Consider the following 17,896-nt stretch of genomic DNA (forward strand, 5'->3'; position numbering starts at 1 on the left):
CAACTCAAATATCCATCAACTGGTAAACGGATGGATAAATTAAATGTTGTATATCCACTGATGGAAATTATTCCAGCCCTTAAAAGGAATAAAGTACTTTTATTTACAAGCAACATGGATGAACCTTGAAAATATTATGCTTAAGTGAAAGAAGTCAAGTACAAAGGTCACATATTGTATGATGTCATTTATATGAAATATCCAAAACAGGCGAATACACAGAGACAGAAAGAACAGTGGTTGCCAGTGGATGGGGGGTAACAGGAGATAATGAATGACTACTGGTGATTATGGGTTTTGGAGGCAGTGATAAAAGTGTTCTGGAATGAGACAGTGGTGACGGTTACACAACTTAGAGAATATACTAAGAACCACTGAGTTATACATTTTAAAAAGGTAAATTTTACGGTATATGAATTATATCTCAATTTTTAAAAAAGGATTAATGAGGTTTCATAGGCCATTAAGTTAAGGGCTATTCATAACAAAGTCTGTGGTTGTGTGTTTTGTTATCTAGTTTCATTTATTTATATCCTGTCTCATTCCCCTGATGAGCTGCAAAGTTTGTTTTATGTAATTCTAGAGCCAGGCAAATGCAAATATCTACTCAAAGTGAACATCCTTAGACCTCGGACAAAGTAGCAGAACAATGTGTAGACAACAATATCAAATTATTGGGGCGCCTGGGTGGCTCAGTCATTAAGCGTCTGCCTTCAGCTCAGGTCATGATCCCAGCGTCCTGGGATCGAGCCCCACATCGGGCTCCCTGCCCAGAGGGAGGCCTGCTTCTCCCTCTCCCCCTCCCCCTGCTTGTGCTCTCTCTCTCGCTGTGTCTCTCTGTCAAATAAATAAATAAAATCTTAAAAAAAAAAATATCAAATTATTGAATTACTTCTCACCATCAAGTATTTTTTCTCCTCTTGGTCCTGGCACATTGAGATGGCATCTTGAGGTGGAATCATATTCCAAAGTCCATCACTCCCCAAGATAATATACTTGTGCTTCTGGGGGTCAAGAGTGTGGACACTTGTGTCTGGTTCAGGTGACACCACAAACTCACCACTGAAGAAATCATAGCTCCACAAATCACCTGGGGGGCAGAAATAAGAAGCAAGAAGTGTTATTTCCAAGCTAGTAATATCTTGTCAACAGATTAAAGGAGAAAATCTACACATTCAACTAAATAAATGCAGAAAAGCAATTGATAACATTCAAAATCCTTACATGATTTAAAAAAAAACAACTTCTTGGGGCACCTGGGTGGCATAGTCAGTTGAGTGTCTGACTCTTGCTTTGGTTCAGATCATGATCTCAGGGTCATGGGACTGAGCCCTGCAACACGCTTCCCACTCCTTGGGGAGTCTGCTGGAGATTTTCTCTCCCTTTCTGTCTCCCTCTACCCACCCCACCCCCCAGCTTGTGCTCTCTCCCTGAATGAAAGAAAGAAAGGAAAGAAAGAAAAGAAAAGAAAGAAAGAAAGAAAAGAAAAGAAAAGTAAGAGAAAGAAAGAGAAGAAAAGAAAAAAGAAAAGAAAAGAAAGAAACCATTTACATTACTTAGGGGAAAAGCTCTCAGCTTTTACCCATTGAGTATGATATTCGCTGTGGGTTTTTCATGGATGGCTTTTATGATATTGATGTATGTACCCTCTATCCCTACACTGTGAAGAGTTTTAATCAAGAAAGGATGCTGTACTTTGTCAAATGCTTTTTCTGCATCTGTTGAGAGGATCATGTGGTTCTTGTTCTTTCTTTTATGAATGTATTGTATCACATTGATTGATTTGTGGATGTTGAACCAACATTTAATTTATCCATCAGTTTACCAGTTGATGGGTATTTGGGTTGTTTCTACTTTGGGGCTCTTATGAATGACTGTTGTGAACATTCACATACAAGTTTTTGTGTGGACATGTTTTCAGTTCTCTTACCCCTAAGCAGAACAATATAACTTTTCTTTTACTACCCAAAACTGGGAAAAGAATAGACAAAAAGGAGAAAACACTAATCTCTGCCTCTTTTGTTTGTTGGGAAATACTCTGGGTAAAAACCTAAATTAAAAGCAAAATGTTTGGGGTTCCTGGGTGGCTCAGTCGGTTAAGCATCTGACTTTGGCTCAGGTCATGATCCCAGGGTCCTGGGATCAAGCCCCATGTCAGGTTCCCTGCTCAGCAGGGAGCATGCTTCTCTCCCTTTTCACTCTGCTCCTGCTATCTCTCTCTCTCAAATAAATAGATATATAAAATCTTTAAAAAAATAAAAGCAAAAGTTTTCAAACAAGAGAGTGGTTTTTGCACTCTTTCAGCAGGTCTTTTTGCTAAACAAGAGGAATCTCTTTGTCCTTTCTCTGCCTTACTTAAACTTCCCCCCAGTAGCTCCCATCAAAAGTACTGGCCAATTCAAACACATTCAGAGTCTAAGGAAAGAATAATTAAAATAAATTGCTCTACTCTAAAACAGCAAAATTCCTTGCCAAACCAGCCCCTTGAAAGGTAAAGTGACAATCCATCCTTCAGAGTAGCAAAAGAGAACACATATGGGCCACCTGGCTGGCTCAGTCCATGGAGTGTGCAACTCTTGATCTCAGCGTTGTTGGAGCCCCCATGCTGGGTGTAGAGATCACTTAAAAAGAAAAAAAAAAAAAAGAACACATGCAACCACTAAAAGCTAATTATAATCCAGGTCGGTTCACAAAGATGCATTTACTTCTTTTTTTCTTAAAGATTTATTTGAGGAACAGAGAGAGAGAAAGATACCATGAGCGGGAGGGGCAGAGGGAGAGGGAGAGAGAATCTCAAGCAGATTCCACCAAGAGTGTGAAGCCCAACTCAGGGCTGGATCCCAAGACACTGAGATAATGACCTGAGCCGAAAACAAGAGTAGGAGGCTTAACTGACTGTGCCACCCAGATGCCCCATATTTACTTCTTTATGCTAGCAAAACAAAGTTCTCTGGTAGGTGAAATTATAAAAATGAACATGGAAACAGTTAAGATAAATATTGAGGTAGCAATTACAGAGCTCATTAGTGATGCTAAAAGTTTTCCAAAATTCTCACCAAAATACTAGCCAATAGGATCCAACAGTACATTAAAAGGATTATTCACCACGACCAAGTGGGATTTATTCCTGGGCTGCAAGGTTGGTTCAACATCCACAAATCAATCAATGTGACACAATACATTCATGAAAGAAAGAACAAGAACCATATGATCCTCTCAACAGATGCAGAAAAAGCATTTGACAAAGTACAGCATCCTTTCTTGATTAAAACTCTTCACAGTGTAGGGATAGAGGGTACATACATCAATATCATAAAAGCCGGGTGCCTGGGTGGCTCAGATGGTTAAGCATCTGCCTTTGGCTCAGGTCACGATCCTAGGGTCCTGGGATCGAGTCCCGCATCGGGCTCCCTGCTCCTTGGGAACCTGCTTCTCCCTCTGCTTCTCTCTCTCTCTGTCTCTCATGAATAAATAAATAAAATCTTTAAAAAAATATATATCATAAAAGCCATCCATGAAAAACCCACAGCGAATATCATACTCAATGGGTAAAAGCTGAGAGCTTTTCCCCTGAGGTCTGGAACATGGCAGGGATGTCCACTATCACCACTATTCAACATAGTACTAGAAGTCCTAGCCTCAGCAATCAGACAACAAAAAGAAATAAAAGGCATCCAAATCAGCAAAGAAGTGAAACTCTCACTTTTTGCTGATGATATGATACTTTATGTGGAAAATCCAAATGACTCCACCCCAAAACTACTAGAACTCACACAGGAATTCAGTAAAGTGGCAGGATATAAAATCAATGCACAGAAATCAGTTGCATTTCTACATACCAACAAGACAGAAGGAAAGAGAAATTAAGGAATCGATACCATTTACAGTTGCACCCAATACCGTAAGATACCTAGGAATAAATCTAACCAAAGAGGCAAAGAATCTGTACTCAGAAAACTATAAAATACTCATGAAAGAAACTGAGGAAGACACAAAGAAATGGAAAAACATTCTATGCTCATGGATTGGAAGAACAAATATTGTGAAGATGTCAATGCTACCTAGAGCAATCTACACATTTAATGCAATCCCTATCAAAATACCATTCACTTTTTTCAAAGAAATGGAAAAACTAATCCTAAAATTTGTATGGAACCAGAAAAGACCCCGAATAGCCAGAGGAATCTTGAAAAAGAAAAGCAAAGCTGGCGGCATCACAATTCTGGACTTGAAGCTCTGTTACAAAGCTGCAATCATCAAGACAGTATGGTACTGGCACAAAAACAGACACAAAGATCAATGGAACAGAACAGAGAACCCAGAAACGGACCCTCAACTCTATGGTCAACTAATCTTTGACAAAGCAAGAAAGAATGTCCAAGGCAAAAAGCCAGTCTCTTCAACAAATGGTGTTGGGAAAATTGGACAGCCACATGCAGAAGAATGAAACTGGACCATTTCCTTACACCACACACAAAAGTAGACTCCAAATGGATGAAAGACCCAAATGTGAGACAGGAATCCATCAAAATCCTTGAGGAGAATACAAGCAGCAGCCTCTTCCTAGAAACATCACCAAAGGCATGGGAAGCAAGGCCAAAATTAACTATAGGGACTTCATCAAGATAAAAAGCCTCTGCACGGCAAAGGAAACAGTCAACAAAACCAAAAGACAACCGAGAGAATGGGAGAAGATATTTGCAAATGGCATATCAGATAAAGGGCTAGTATCCAAAATCTATAAAGAACTTATCAAACTCCACACCCAAAGAGCAAATAATCCAATCAAGAAATGGGCAGAAGAAATGAACAGACATGTCTGCAAAGAAGACATCCAAATGGCCAAGAGATACAGGAAAAAGTGTTCAACATCACTCGGCATCAGGGAAATCGAAATCACAACCTCAATGAGATACCACCTCACACCAGTCAGAATGGCTAAAATTAACAAGTCAGAAACGACAGATGTTGGGAGGATGCAGAGAAAGGGGAACCCTCCTACGCTGTTGGTGGGAACGCAAGCTGTTGCAGCCACTCTGGAAAACAGTATTCAGGTTCCTCAAAAAGTTGAAAATAGAGCTACCCTATGACCCAGCAATTGCACTACTGGGTATTTACTCCAAAGATACAAATGTAGTGTTCCAAAGGGGCACATGCACCCCAGTGTTTATAGCAGCAATGTCCACAATAGCCAAACCATGGAAAGAGCCTAGATGTCCATCAACAGATGAATGGATAAAGAAGATGTTGTGTGTGTGAGACACACACACACACAAATGGAATATTATGCAGCCATCAAAAAAATGAAATCTTGCCTTGCGACGACATGGATGGAACTAGAGGGTATTATGCTAAGCGAAATAAGTCAATCAGAGAAAGACAAGTATCATATGACCTCCCTGATATGAAGAATTTGAGAAACAACACAGAGAATCATAGCGGAAGGGAGGGAAAAATGAAACAAGACAAAACCAGAGAGGGAGACAAATCATAAGAGACTCTTAATCTCAGGAAATAAGCTGAGGGTTGCTGGAGTGGAGGGGGGGTAGGAGGGTTGGGGTGGCTGGGTGATAGACACTGAGGAGGGTATGTGCTATGGTGAGCGCTGTGAATTGTGTAAGACTGATGAATCACAGACCTGTACCCCTGAAACAAACAATACGTTATATGTTAATAAAAAAAATTTTTTTAAATAAGTGATGCTAGAAGCTTTCAAAAGCAGTTTTTCCTCATTATTTGGGATTAATATTGCCACTCCAAGTAAGAACATAAATTTATATAAAGCAGAACCCCTAATACATCTAAATTTAAAATCTATTAAAAAAAGAAATTCCAATTTTCAATCTAATGCAGATTACATGACCTTGAAAAAGGGCCACAAGTTCTCATGTATAAACTAATATTAATATCTGTATAAATTTAAAAATATTTTTAAGGGCATCTGGCTCAGTTGGTAGAGTGTGGGACTTCAGGATTTTAAGTCTGAGCCCCATACTGGGTATAGAGATTACTTAAAAATAAAATCTCTGGGTCACCCGGGTGGCTCAGCCAGTCAAGCATCCACTCTTGGTTTCGGTTCACTGGTCTTGATCTCATGGATCATGAGATTGAGCCCTCCAACAGGCTCCATACTCAGCAGGGAGTCTGCCTGAAGATTCATTCCCCCCACCCCTTCCCCACACTCACTCTCTCTCTCTCAAATAAATCTTTAAAAAAAATTAAATAAATAAAATCTTTAAGTAATTTGTTCATTTGAATAAGAAGCACAAAGTGTCAGTTTGTCCCATCATTGGAAATGCTAAGCTTGACCATTTGGTTAAAGTGCTATCTACCAGCACTGTAAAGGTGCCCTTTTCATTCTGTGATCGATAAGTAATCTATAGGGTGACAGCTTTGAGTCTGTGTGAAATATCCTGTTGTCCACCAAAATATGTCATATTTTAGCATTCATTAATGATTCTTGCACAAATCAATTGTTACTATGATGGTTGTAAACTGATGACAGAATTAGAACACTCTTAATTACATTTATTAGTTGTCTTTTCTAAAGAAAAGTTTTCCATTCTCCCCTACCTCTTTATAATCTTTTTAGTATCATTATAAGCTTATGGATTCTTTTTTCTTCAATATGTTATAAATTAATCCTGTTATTGTTTTGTTTTTTGAGAGAGAGCATATGTGCAAGGTGGGGGAAAGGGAGGAGCAGGAGAGGGAGAGAATGTTAAGCAAGCTCCACACCCAGCGCAGCGCCCAATGCAGAACTTGATCTCACCACCCTGAGATCATGACCTGAGCTAAAACCAACAGGTGGTACTTAACTGACTGAGCCACCCAGGTGCCCCCTGTTATTATTGTTTTGACGCTCAAGTTGCTTTAAATTTCCCAGTATAAAGTTCCTGGAATGTGAATTTTTAACAAACTCACTAGATGAGTTGTATTCATTGCCAGATTTAAGAACATATGATATAAGCACAGTTCCCTTATTCAATCAGTTTAGAGAATCTATGTGGCTTTACCTGAGATCAAATGAGCAAGGATCAGAATTGGGTCTTGAACTAAGTGTTTCTATCTTTGGCCTATTGTTGGTACACCAAAATAGGATCACAGATTATCATTCCAGTACATACTGAAGGGAGGGCCCTCAGACATTGTGGCAGATGTTGTTAGTTGCCTACTTGATGGCCATTTCCCTTTTGTTCTCAGTAGGGGCACTGGACAGACACCAGAGGAGAAAGAGGCCTTTCTTCTGGCTCCAGTATGTTCTCTGCTGGCTTCTGTGGCACATGGCAGCCCACAATGCACAGATACCCAGTGCCTTTACCCCCAGTGAATTCCAACATTTTCCCCCCACTCTTATGGGTGGCTTCCCATGGAGCACTTTCAAACAACCTCACCTAACCCATTCTTTAAACTGCAACCAAAATCATCCCTTGAAAACAAATTTAAGGGGCGCCTGGGTGGGTCAGTTGGTTAAGCACCCGCCTTCGGCTCAGGTCATGATCTCAGGGTCCTGGGATTGAGCCCCACAACCGGGCTCCCTGCTCAGCAGGGAGTCTGCTTCTCCTCCTCCTTGCTCATGCTCTCTCTTGCCATCTCTCTCTCTCTCTAATAAATACAATCTTTAAAAAATAAATAAATAAAACACGTATTTAAGATGGACGGTGATGGTTGCACAATATTGTGTAAATGAACTTAATGCCACCACTGACCTGTATACTTAAAATGATTAAGACAGCAAAATCATATATATTCGCCATAATTAAAAACATACATACACACAAATTTAGTTGTTTCCACTCTTACTCTGCAATAGTTTAGTCTTGTTCTTAAGATACAACTCTTAACCACAACCTAAAAAAATGCAGTATGTTCTCATTATCTATGCCTCTTACTCCCGTATCTCTGTTCCAGCTACATTTGCCTTCATCAGAGTTCCCTATTATATTCCTTCTTCATATCACAGAGCTGTTTGCAGATACAATTCCTATGCTTAGAACACACATTCTTCCTCTCTTAACAACTAGTAATTCTTTGAACTTCAGCTCAATACCAAATATCTCTTGCCTCTCCAGCTAGGTATAACACCTATTTTAAGTTCTCATTAGCACATATACAAGTATTTAGTGATGCAATTTTTCAGCTCTTTTTGTGATCCGATGAATGTTTCTCCCCTTCTCTAAACTATAAGCTTCCATGAGGACAAAGACCACATAATGCCCTCAGTAAGTATCTGTTCAGGAATAAATGATTTGCAAGATTCACATACAATTCAATCAGGCAGCCACTAGAAGGCACCTTTGCTACATCTGTACTCAAGTAATTCTAATCCTCATGAGTGCCTAAAAATGGTACCAATTTCTGTTAACCAAACTTCTCTTTCCCAAAAAGCTAGATGAAAAATTGTCATAAATCACAAGAATGGTGCTAAATTCTGTAATTTAATTTACTATGAGCCAATAAGTATTTTACCATGCAACAAGTTAAACTTTATTTTATTTTTTTTTAAAGATTTTATTTATTTGTGGGACACCTGAGTGGCTCAGTCAGTTAAGTGTCTGCCTTCGGCTCAGGTCACAATCCCAGAGTCCTGGGATCAAGTCCCACATCGGGCCCCTTGCTCAGCGGGAAGCCTGCTTCTCCCTCTGCCTGCCACTCCTCCTGCTTGTGCTCTCTGACAAATAAATAAAATATTTTTTAAAAATATATTTTATTTATTTGAGAGAGAGAGAGAGCAAAAGTGGGGTGAGGGTCAGAGGGAGAAGCAGACTCCTTGCTGAGCAGGGAGCCTGATGTGAGCGAGACTCAATCCCAGGACTCCGGGATCATGACCTGAGCCTAAGGTAGATGAGTAATGACTGAGCCACCCAGGCACCCAACAAGTCAAACTTTAAAAAGAAAACTAAAGCCACAGTTCTTTTTTTTTTTTTTTAAAGATTTTATTTAGTTATTTGACAGAGAGAGAGAGAGAGAGAGAGAGAGTGAGAGAGGGAACACAAGCAGGGGGAGCGGGAGAGGAAGAAGCAGGCTTCCTGCGGAGCAGGGAGCCCAATGCAGGGCTCCATCCCAGGACCCTGGGATCATGACCCCAGCCGAAGGCAGACGCTTAATGACTGAGCCACCCAAGCACCCCTAAAACCACAGTTCTTAATAAAATTTTTTCCAATTGCCAAAATAAGGACTGGAAAAGTAATGTGACAAAGCACTTTTTAGCTTAAGTGTTCAAATCTAAAAGCTATTAATATTTCTGAGGAGAAAATACATGATAGAAAAGTAAAATCAAGAGAAAAAACAAGCAATTTTTTTTCATTACTAAAAGAATTGCATCTCTCCCACATCAGTCTTTTTATATCAAAAGATGCATTCATTTCTTTATATATGCTTACAAAATTATATTAAAATAAAAGTAACCTTTGTAGGACATTAATATAGTAATTGTTTTTATATTCTACATGGAGTTTTCACAGTTCTAGTGGACCTTTCCCATCTATTATTTCTACCCTTTTTAAAATAACAGTGGCGGGCGCCTGGATGGCTCAGTCGTTAAGCGTCTGCCTTCGGCTCAGGTCATGATCCCAGGGTCCTGGGATCGAGTCCCACATCAGGCTCCCTGCTCCGCGGGAAGCCTGCTTCTCCCTCTCCCACTCTCCCTGCTTGTGTTCCCTCTCTCGCTGTCTCTCTGTTAAAAAATAAATTTAAAAAAAAAAATCTTAAAAAAATAAAATAAAATAACACTGGCAAACCCTCTCTTGACCCTTTACTTTCCACTCCAACTAAATTCCATTTCTCTCCTTCTCTTTACAATAAAACTCCTAGGAAGAGTGTCTAAACTTGCTATATCAAATTGTCCTCCTCTTGCTCTTTCTTGAACCAACTCCAATCATGACTGTGGTCTCACTATCCCACCAAAGCTACTTTGTCAAGATCATCAATGACCTCCACGTTGCTAAACCCAATGGTCACTTCTCAGTCTTCCCTTTACCTAATCCATCAACAGTATTTTAAATACTCCTATCTATGCTACTGGCTCCCAAATTGGTATCTCCTACCTAGACCCCACCTACTGTCAATTTTCATAACCAGAAGCCAAATGGACATCACCACTTTTGTGTCCGATAAGCACCTTGAAGGTAACTTGCTAAAAACTGAACTCCTGACCTCCTTTTACAACCCATGTTTCAGGGGCGCCTGGGTGGCTCAGTTGGTTAAGTGGCTGCCTTCAGCTCAGGTCATGATCCCAGGGTACTGGGATGGAGCCCCGCATTGGGCTCCCTGCTCAGTGGAGAGTCTGCTTCTCTCTCTGCCTCTGCCCCTCCCCCCTGCTCATGCGCTCTCTAATACATAAAATCTTAAAAAACAAAAAAACTGATTGTTTCAGTATTTTCTGTATCAGTTAACAGTAACTCAAACCTTCTAAGTTGCTCAGTTTAAAAAAAAAATCATTAAGGGCGCCTGGGTGGCTCAGTTGGTTAAGCGACTGCCTTCAGCTCAGGTCATGATCCTGGAGTCCTGGGATCGAGTCCCGCATCGGGCTCCCTGCTCAGCGAGGGGCCTGCTTCTCCCTTTAACCCTCCCCCCTCTCATATGCTCTCATATGCTCTCATTCTCGCTCTCTCAAATAAATAAATAAATCTTTAAAAAAATAAAATAGAGGAGACATATAGTTAATTTAAAAAAAAATCATTAAGTAGTAAGGACACCTGCATTTGTTGTTCCTTCTACCTAAATTCTCTTGCCCCAGATACCCATAGGCCTCAATGCCTCATTTATTCAAATGTCATCTTTTCAGATCTACTCTAACCACCCCACTTAAAAATTCCTTTTCAAATGAAATGCCATGAAAGCAGATGTCTCCCAAATAATGTTCTGAACTTAAGCCTAGCACTCTATTTATTCCTATTAAGTTTCATATTATTACTGCCAGCCTATTTTCTAAAACATTTTATTTGAGGGTCACTGCAAATGTATAAAGTTACAAAAATAAAAATAGGACAAAAAACACCAAAATGCTCTTCCACTCTACTCAGATTCACCTATTGCTGACATTTTATCTCATTTGCTTTATGGTTTTCTTGTCTACATATATATAAACATTGTGTGTATATGTTTAAAAAAAATTTTTTTTAAAGATTTATTTATTTGACAAAGAGCGAGAGAGCACAAGCAGGGGGTAGTAGAGGGAGAGGGAGAAGCAGCCTCCCTGCCAAGCAGGGAGCCCGATGCGGGGCTCGATCCCAGGACCCTGAGATCATGACCTGAGCCAAAGGCAGATGCTTAACCATCTGAGCCACCGAGGCGCCCCTGTTTAAAAAATTTTTTTAAAGATTTTATTTATTTTGGGGGGAGGAAGAAGAGTACACGAGTGGGAGGGGGGGCAGAGGGAGAGGGAGAAAGAGAATCCCAGATTCTGTACTGAGCTCGGAGCCCAATGTGGGGCTCAACCCCAGGATCCTGAGATCACGACTGGAGCTGAAACCAGGAGCCAGACATTTAAACGACTGAGTCACCCAGGTGCCCCTGTTAAAAATATTTTAAATCATAGCCCTTGGGAGCCTGGGTGGCTCAGTTGGTTAAGCGACTGCTTTTGGCCCAGGTCATGATCCTGGAGTCCTGGGATCAAGTCCCACATCAGGCTCCCTGCTCGGCGGGGAGTCTGCTTCTCCCTCTTCCCTCTCGTGCTCTCTATCTCTCATTCTCTCTCTCTCAAATAAATAAATAAAATCTTTTAAAAAAAAATCATAGCCCTTTACCCCTAAATACTTCAATGTATATTTTCTAAAAACAAGGATATTTTCTTATTATCAGATGGCTTAATAGCGTCTTTTATAGGCTTTAGCCTAGGATCAGGAATAGCATTTACTTGTAACATTTCTTGAGGTTATACAGTCTTGGCCAGAATACTACATAGGGAATATTGTGTAAGTCTCAACATTATTCCTCACTAGTGATGGTAATTGTGATCATTTAGTCAAGGTGCTGCCTGATTTCTCTATTCTCTAATTACTACTTTTTTCTTTTTTTTTTAAGTTTATTTTTAGGGACGCCCGCTTAAGTGTCTGCCTTTGGCTCAGGTCATGATCCCCGCGTCCTGGGATCGAGCCCCACATGGGGCTCCTTGCTCAGTGGGAAGCCTGCTTCTCCCTCTGCCTCTGCCTGCTGCTCCCCCTGCTTGCTTAGTCTCTCTCTCACACACACTCTCTCTGACAAATAAATATAATAAAAATCTTTAAAAAAAAAAAAGTTTATTTATTTTTAGTAATCTCTATATCCAATGTGGGGCTGGAACTCACAACCCTGAGATCAAGAGTTGCCTGCTCTTCCAAATGAGCCAGCCAGGCACCCCTAATTACTACTTTTTCTCTCTTGCAACTAAAAGCAGTCTACGGGGAGATATTTTAAAACAATGCTGATATACCACTGTCTAAGTACTTTTGAGTATCTGTGTAGTATAAAAAAGTGAGGACTGTACACTCTATTTCTTTCTCTAGGTAGTTAACAAATGTTCAATCAAGCTAAGGAAAAAACATAGATGGGGTGCCTGGGTGGCTCAGTCAGTTAAGCATCCGACTCTTGGTTTCGGCTTATGTTGTTCTCAGGGTTGTCAGATCGAGCCCCACATGGGGCTCCACGTCAGCACAGAGTCTGCTCGGGATTATCTCCCTGTCCCTCACCCTCTGCCCCTCTCCCCACTTGTGCTCTAATAAATAAATTAAATAAGTAAATAAATAAATCTTAAAAAAAAAATAGAATCACATCAATCAAGATCTCTCTCCAAATACATGAATCAATACCTTTTGGACTCACTATATAAGAAGCTCATTCAATGCTGCTATTATTCAGTCTCCCCACCCTCACATTATCCCAATAAAAACCAAAGTGTATGTAATAGAGAAATCTGACTAGTAGCAGTTCATAAGAAAAATATCTAAAGACTGGAGCTATTTCAATAAACCAACAAATGTGATATGATTACTAAAGCTAATGAGAGGATTCCAGGACTCTACTAGCATAAGTACAATGCTCAGGTAGCAGGAACTAAATATTTCCATTATACTTCAAACTGGTCAGACCACATCTTGCAGAATATCCTCAATTCTAGAACATTTACTGAAGGAATAAAGGAATATGAAGGGTCTGAAATTAGCCTAGAGGAAAGACTAGAAAAACATGCTGGCTAATTTTGAATAGGTAAATGATGGTCATAATGCAAAAGGCAAAATAAGTACACTGCTCTGTTTTTGTTTCAGCACACAAAACATCTGAAAGATTCATGGTGGCAGATTTTAACTGACAGTTAATTATGCAAGCATTTGTACTTTGAAATATTAAGATTTACTGAAGATATTCAAGCAGGAGTTGAATTACTTCTTATCTGAATTACTCTAGCGATATCTCAGAACAGGGTAGGAATATCTGAAACAGAAAAACCAGTTGCTTTTCCTGCTCTTTCTGCCAGTCCACCTGTTCCTTCTTTTCCACTACACAATCACTTATGGGTTTCAAGGCTTAAAATGCCTGGCACACACACTTCATTTATACAAAATAATTTGGCATCTACTTTTCTAAAATGAAGGTTAACCTTACTTTTTGGGTTTTTTTTTTAATTTTTTTTTTATAAAGATTTTATTTATTTGAGAGAGAGAGAGCACATGAGAGGGGGTTGGGTCAGAGGGAGAAGCAGACTCCCTGCCGAGCAGGGAGCCCAATGCGGGACTCGATCCCGGGACTCCAGGATCATGACCTGAGCTGAAGGCAGCCGCTCAACCAACTGAGCCACCCAGGCGCCCTAACCTTACTTTTTGAACCTGAAGTAAAACCTTGCCCTCAGTCCAATTAGTTGAGTTCCCCATAAAAAACCCTGTTCTTGGGGCGCGTGGGTGGCGCAGTCAGTTTAGTGTCTGACTCTTGGTTTCAGCTCAGGTCGTGATCTCAGGGTCCTGGGATCAAGCCCCATGTCGGGCTCCGCACTGAGCATGGAGTCGGCTTGAGATTCTCTCTCCCTCTGTCCCTCCTGCTCCTGTTCTCTAAAATAAATAATCTTAAAAACAAAACAAAACAAAAACCTGTTCTTTAGTAATATTAATTCCTTGCCAATTATCACATTCCTCCCTCTTTTTCCTTGCTAACAATCCAAAGATCTATTATATCACATGCTTATACTATGAACGAATAACCTGGGAAACACATAGCCTTTGAGTTCTGCAAAAATCTACAAAATATGTAAAGTGCCTGGAATACTGCTACAGGCCCCCAATAGTACCCTTGCCTCCAATTTTATTACCCTATAATTTTAACCACTACAGCAGCCAAAATGACCCTTTAAAAAAAAAAAAAAAAAAACTGGGGACGCCTGGGTGGCTCAGTCAGTTAAGCATCTGCCTTTGGCTCAGGTCATGATCCCAGTGTGCTGGGATCAAGTCCCTCAACAGGCTCCTTGCTCAGTGGGAAGCCTGCTTCTCCCTCTGTCTGCTGCTCCCCCGGCTTCTGCACTGTCTCTCTCTCTCTGACAAATAATTAAAAAAAAAACTGGATGTCACTGCCCTACTTCAATAAACAGCAACAATAACATTTATAGAACACTTATTATGTGCCAGGCACTATTTTAAACACTTTACATATATTAAATCATCCAATACTCAAACAGGATGAGGCAGGTACCATTATTAGCCCCATTTACAGCTGAAAAAAATGTCATATATATTAAGTAATTTACATATAGTAAGTGATTTGCCTTACAGTAAGTAACAGCATTGGCACTGGACCCTAGGAATTTTGGCCCCAAAGTCTATCTTTTCACCACTGTGGTATACTTCCCCTCCACAATTACTTCCCAAAAGTATTTAAAATAAAACTCCTTATCATGGTCTAGCTATAAAGCCTTGTAAGGTTTAGTTCTTGCTTACCACCCATAATGTCTTCACCAAACTCCTTATCTAACTTAACCTGCATGCCCCGCCCCCTTTTTTTTAAAGATTTTATTTATTTGTCAGAGAGAGAGAGAAAGAGAGCATGAGCAGGAGGAGTGCAGGCAGAGGGAAAAACAGGTTCCTCGCTGAGCAAGGAGACCGGTATGTGGGACTCAATCCCAGAAGCCTGGGATCATGACCTGAGCCAAAGGCAGACGCTTAACCTCCTGAGCCACCCAGCCATCCCTGCATGGCCCTTCTTAATTGGGTCATTGTCCCCATCTACACCTTCATTTTATATCTCTACCTCCCCTCTCTCATACTGGTTTCATTCATGCTCCTTAAAGACATCAAGCCCTTTTCTTCCTGCATTAGAATTCTTTGCTTGCAAACAACAATTTTCAGCTCAGGTTAACTTAGGCCAAAAAGGCAACTCAGAAGAAAATCAAGTAGTTCACGCAACAGACAAGAAGTGGAGAACCAGGCATGGATACAGGGCAATTCTAAGCCTTAGGCAGGAAAACACAACCACATCAATGGGCATTGCTTAAGGAAGTCAATATCACTAGGATGAATTCATTCCAACCAGTTTGTTTTTAATTTTTGTCCTTACTAGATTCAGAATTCAAAAATCCTAGAATAGAGAATCTGACTGACCTAGCCAAACTTACCTATGCTTTACAAAAGAAAGCTGAATAGGAATGTCTAAATTAAGACTGCACATATTAGGGGAGATGTAATTTCCAAAATTTCATTATGTTATTTAGGTAGGAAAAGAGAATATATGCTAGAAAACTCCTTTATCCCCCATCCCAAATCAAAAGTCTGCTAATTGCCTAACAGCCTTTTGGGAATGCTATAGTTCTGCTTTGTTATTTTCCTTGCCCCCTTCTCCTCCTTCAGGTCTTAACTCAAATATTACCTTTTTAAAGAATGTTCCTTGATCATCCTCTTTAATGTAGCTTTCCCCTGTCACCTACTATCCGTCCCACCAATTAAAGGTACATCATCTTGTTTAATTCCTTTATGACAAATTTTAGAACAATCTTCTTATTTGTTCATTTATTATCTATTTCCCCCACTAGATTATAGGTTCCATGAATACTGGGTGTACCTGCATTTGATCACCAAAGATGAATAAGAGACAGTAAAATGGTAGGTAGAATAATCTTTTGAAAATGCAAATCAGATGGTGTTACTCCTTACCTTAATATCCTTTAATGTTGCCCAGTATACTTACACTGGAATGCAAATACCTGCTATGATGTGACCCAGGTCTGCCTCATTAACTTAGCCTTTTGATAATTCCTAGAACATGCCAAGCTCTTTCCCAATTCAGGATCCATGCCTAGAATACTCTTTAACAGGTTCTTCACAAGAACAGCTCCTTCTCAGCCATCAAATCTCAGCTAAAATAACACTTCCTAAAAGAAGCATTTTCATCACACCATATAAAATAGTTTTTCCCTTCTAAATTATTATCACAGAACCCTATTTCTTTCCTTCATGGATTTCTTAATCCATAATTATTTCATTTACAAGCTTACTTCTTTATTGCCTATCTCCCCAACTATATAGTCTTGCTCCATGAAAGCAGACAGAAAATATATAAATAATCAGTAGTATCTCTCCAAAGCCTAATTCACTGCCTGGCACTAAGTCAGTACTCAAGTATTTGTTAAAGGAAAGAAAGAAAAAAACTGGTGTTTTCTAAAAGAAATTTTCTGTACATAAAATTTAATCAGCATATCCAAGATAAGATATTTCTACAGCTATAATCCTCAAGCCTTCCATCCAAAACCAGGTAGACCAGAACATAAGTGTTTTTATTTTGTCATGAACAATTTATTTTGCTAGCTAATGAGAAAAAGAGCTTTGAAAACTCTTAAGAGAAATATGAAAGGCCGAAGTAGGGAAGCTCATTTAAAAATAATTTTAAGGATAACACCAAGCCTAGACATACACGTACTTCCTTAAATATAGGTGTCAATCAGCAAAATATTGAACAGGACTCATGATTAAAGAGCAACTGGCATTGAAATCCGTATTTTAACCTTCACCTCCATTAAGTTTTAAAGCATTTACTATAATAACAGCATATTTCTACCCCCATTATCTGTCAAAAGAGGATTTAGTTCTTAGCCTCCTCTTTTATGTTTCCACCATACATTGTAGAAAATCCGGTATGATTTCACCAAATGTAAGTCCTACTTACCAAGTGCTCTTGCTACTGCCAGAAAAGGAATCTGGTCAATAACTGTGCTCCTTCTAACAGGTCCATTGTGAGTAAGCCGAGGTCGTTTCCAAACTACACGATTAACCCCAGACTTGTTCATCACACTGAAACAGAGTTCACAAAAATACTCTAAATGAATAAAATATAACAACTAAGGTAGCTCAACGTGTACTAATACAGATTACATGATCATGAAATAATGACTTATCTGTTCCAGACACAAAGATGCATAAACCAAAATTCCTGTTCAGAGAGGAAAGACAAAATAGGGTAGATTAACATGAGAATTGAGATTGCTGAGGTAGTTTAGACATAACAGAGTAGAAGTAATGAGAAGAAAAATGAGTTGATAGCATGTCAGAGAAAAAAGCAAGATAATGTGATAACTAAGAAAACGGAGGAGAGGAAGAAGAGGTTATAAATAAATAGTGATAAAAAAAATTGAAAAGGAGAGGTTATATAATTTTTGATGGATTTGAGGGTGCTGAAAACAGTACAAAGTCAGTTTCAATATTTTTAATTTGAGGTTATACCTCAATAGAAATATCTATGTATTTAGATATTTCTGTAATTAGAAGTATGACAATAGACTTTGGAAACAGATCAGCTGTAGAGATACAGATGTGGGAGTTACAGAATAAGAAAACTCTTAGAGGGCGCCTGGGTGGCTCAGTTGTTAAGGGTCTGCCTTCGGCTCAGGTCACCATCCCAGGGTCCTGGGATCGAGCCCCACATCAGGCTCCCTGCTCCTCCCTGC

At 39.7% G+C, this 17,896-nt stretch overlaps 1 protein-coding gene across 1 annotated transcript in view; it reads right to left on the minus strand.

The window, feature by feature from the left end:
- Positions 1-17,896, minus strand: part of PPM1D (protein phosphatase, Mg2+/Mn2+ dependent 1D) — a 63,823-nt gene that overhangs the window by 18,723 nt on the left and 27,204 nt on the right. Inside the window, exons 3-4 of the mRNA XM_028109286.2 lie at positions 17,119-17,243; positions 900-1,090 (exon numbers count right to left, since the gene is read on the minus strand). Of these exons, the coding sequence (XP_027965087.1) occupies positions 900-1,090; positions 17,119-17,243 (316 nt within the window). The remainder of the gene's footprint in view (positions 1-899; positions 1,091-17,118; positions 17,244-17,896) is intronic.

Source organism: Eumetopias jubatus, unplaced genomic scaffold (assembly GCF_037043125.1).
Source record: "Eumetopias jubatus isolate StellerSeaLion01/CBP00866 unplaced genomic scaffold, mEumJub1_p1.0 scaffold_10, whole genome shotgun sequence".
In the NCBI taxonomy this organism is placed as follows: Eukaryota; Metazoa; Chordata; class Mammalia; order Carnivora; family Otariidae; genus Eumetopias; species Eumetopias jubatus.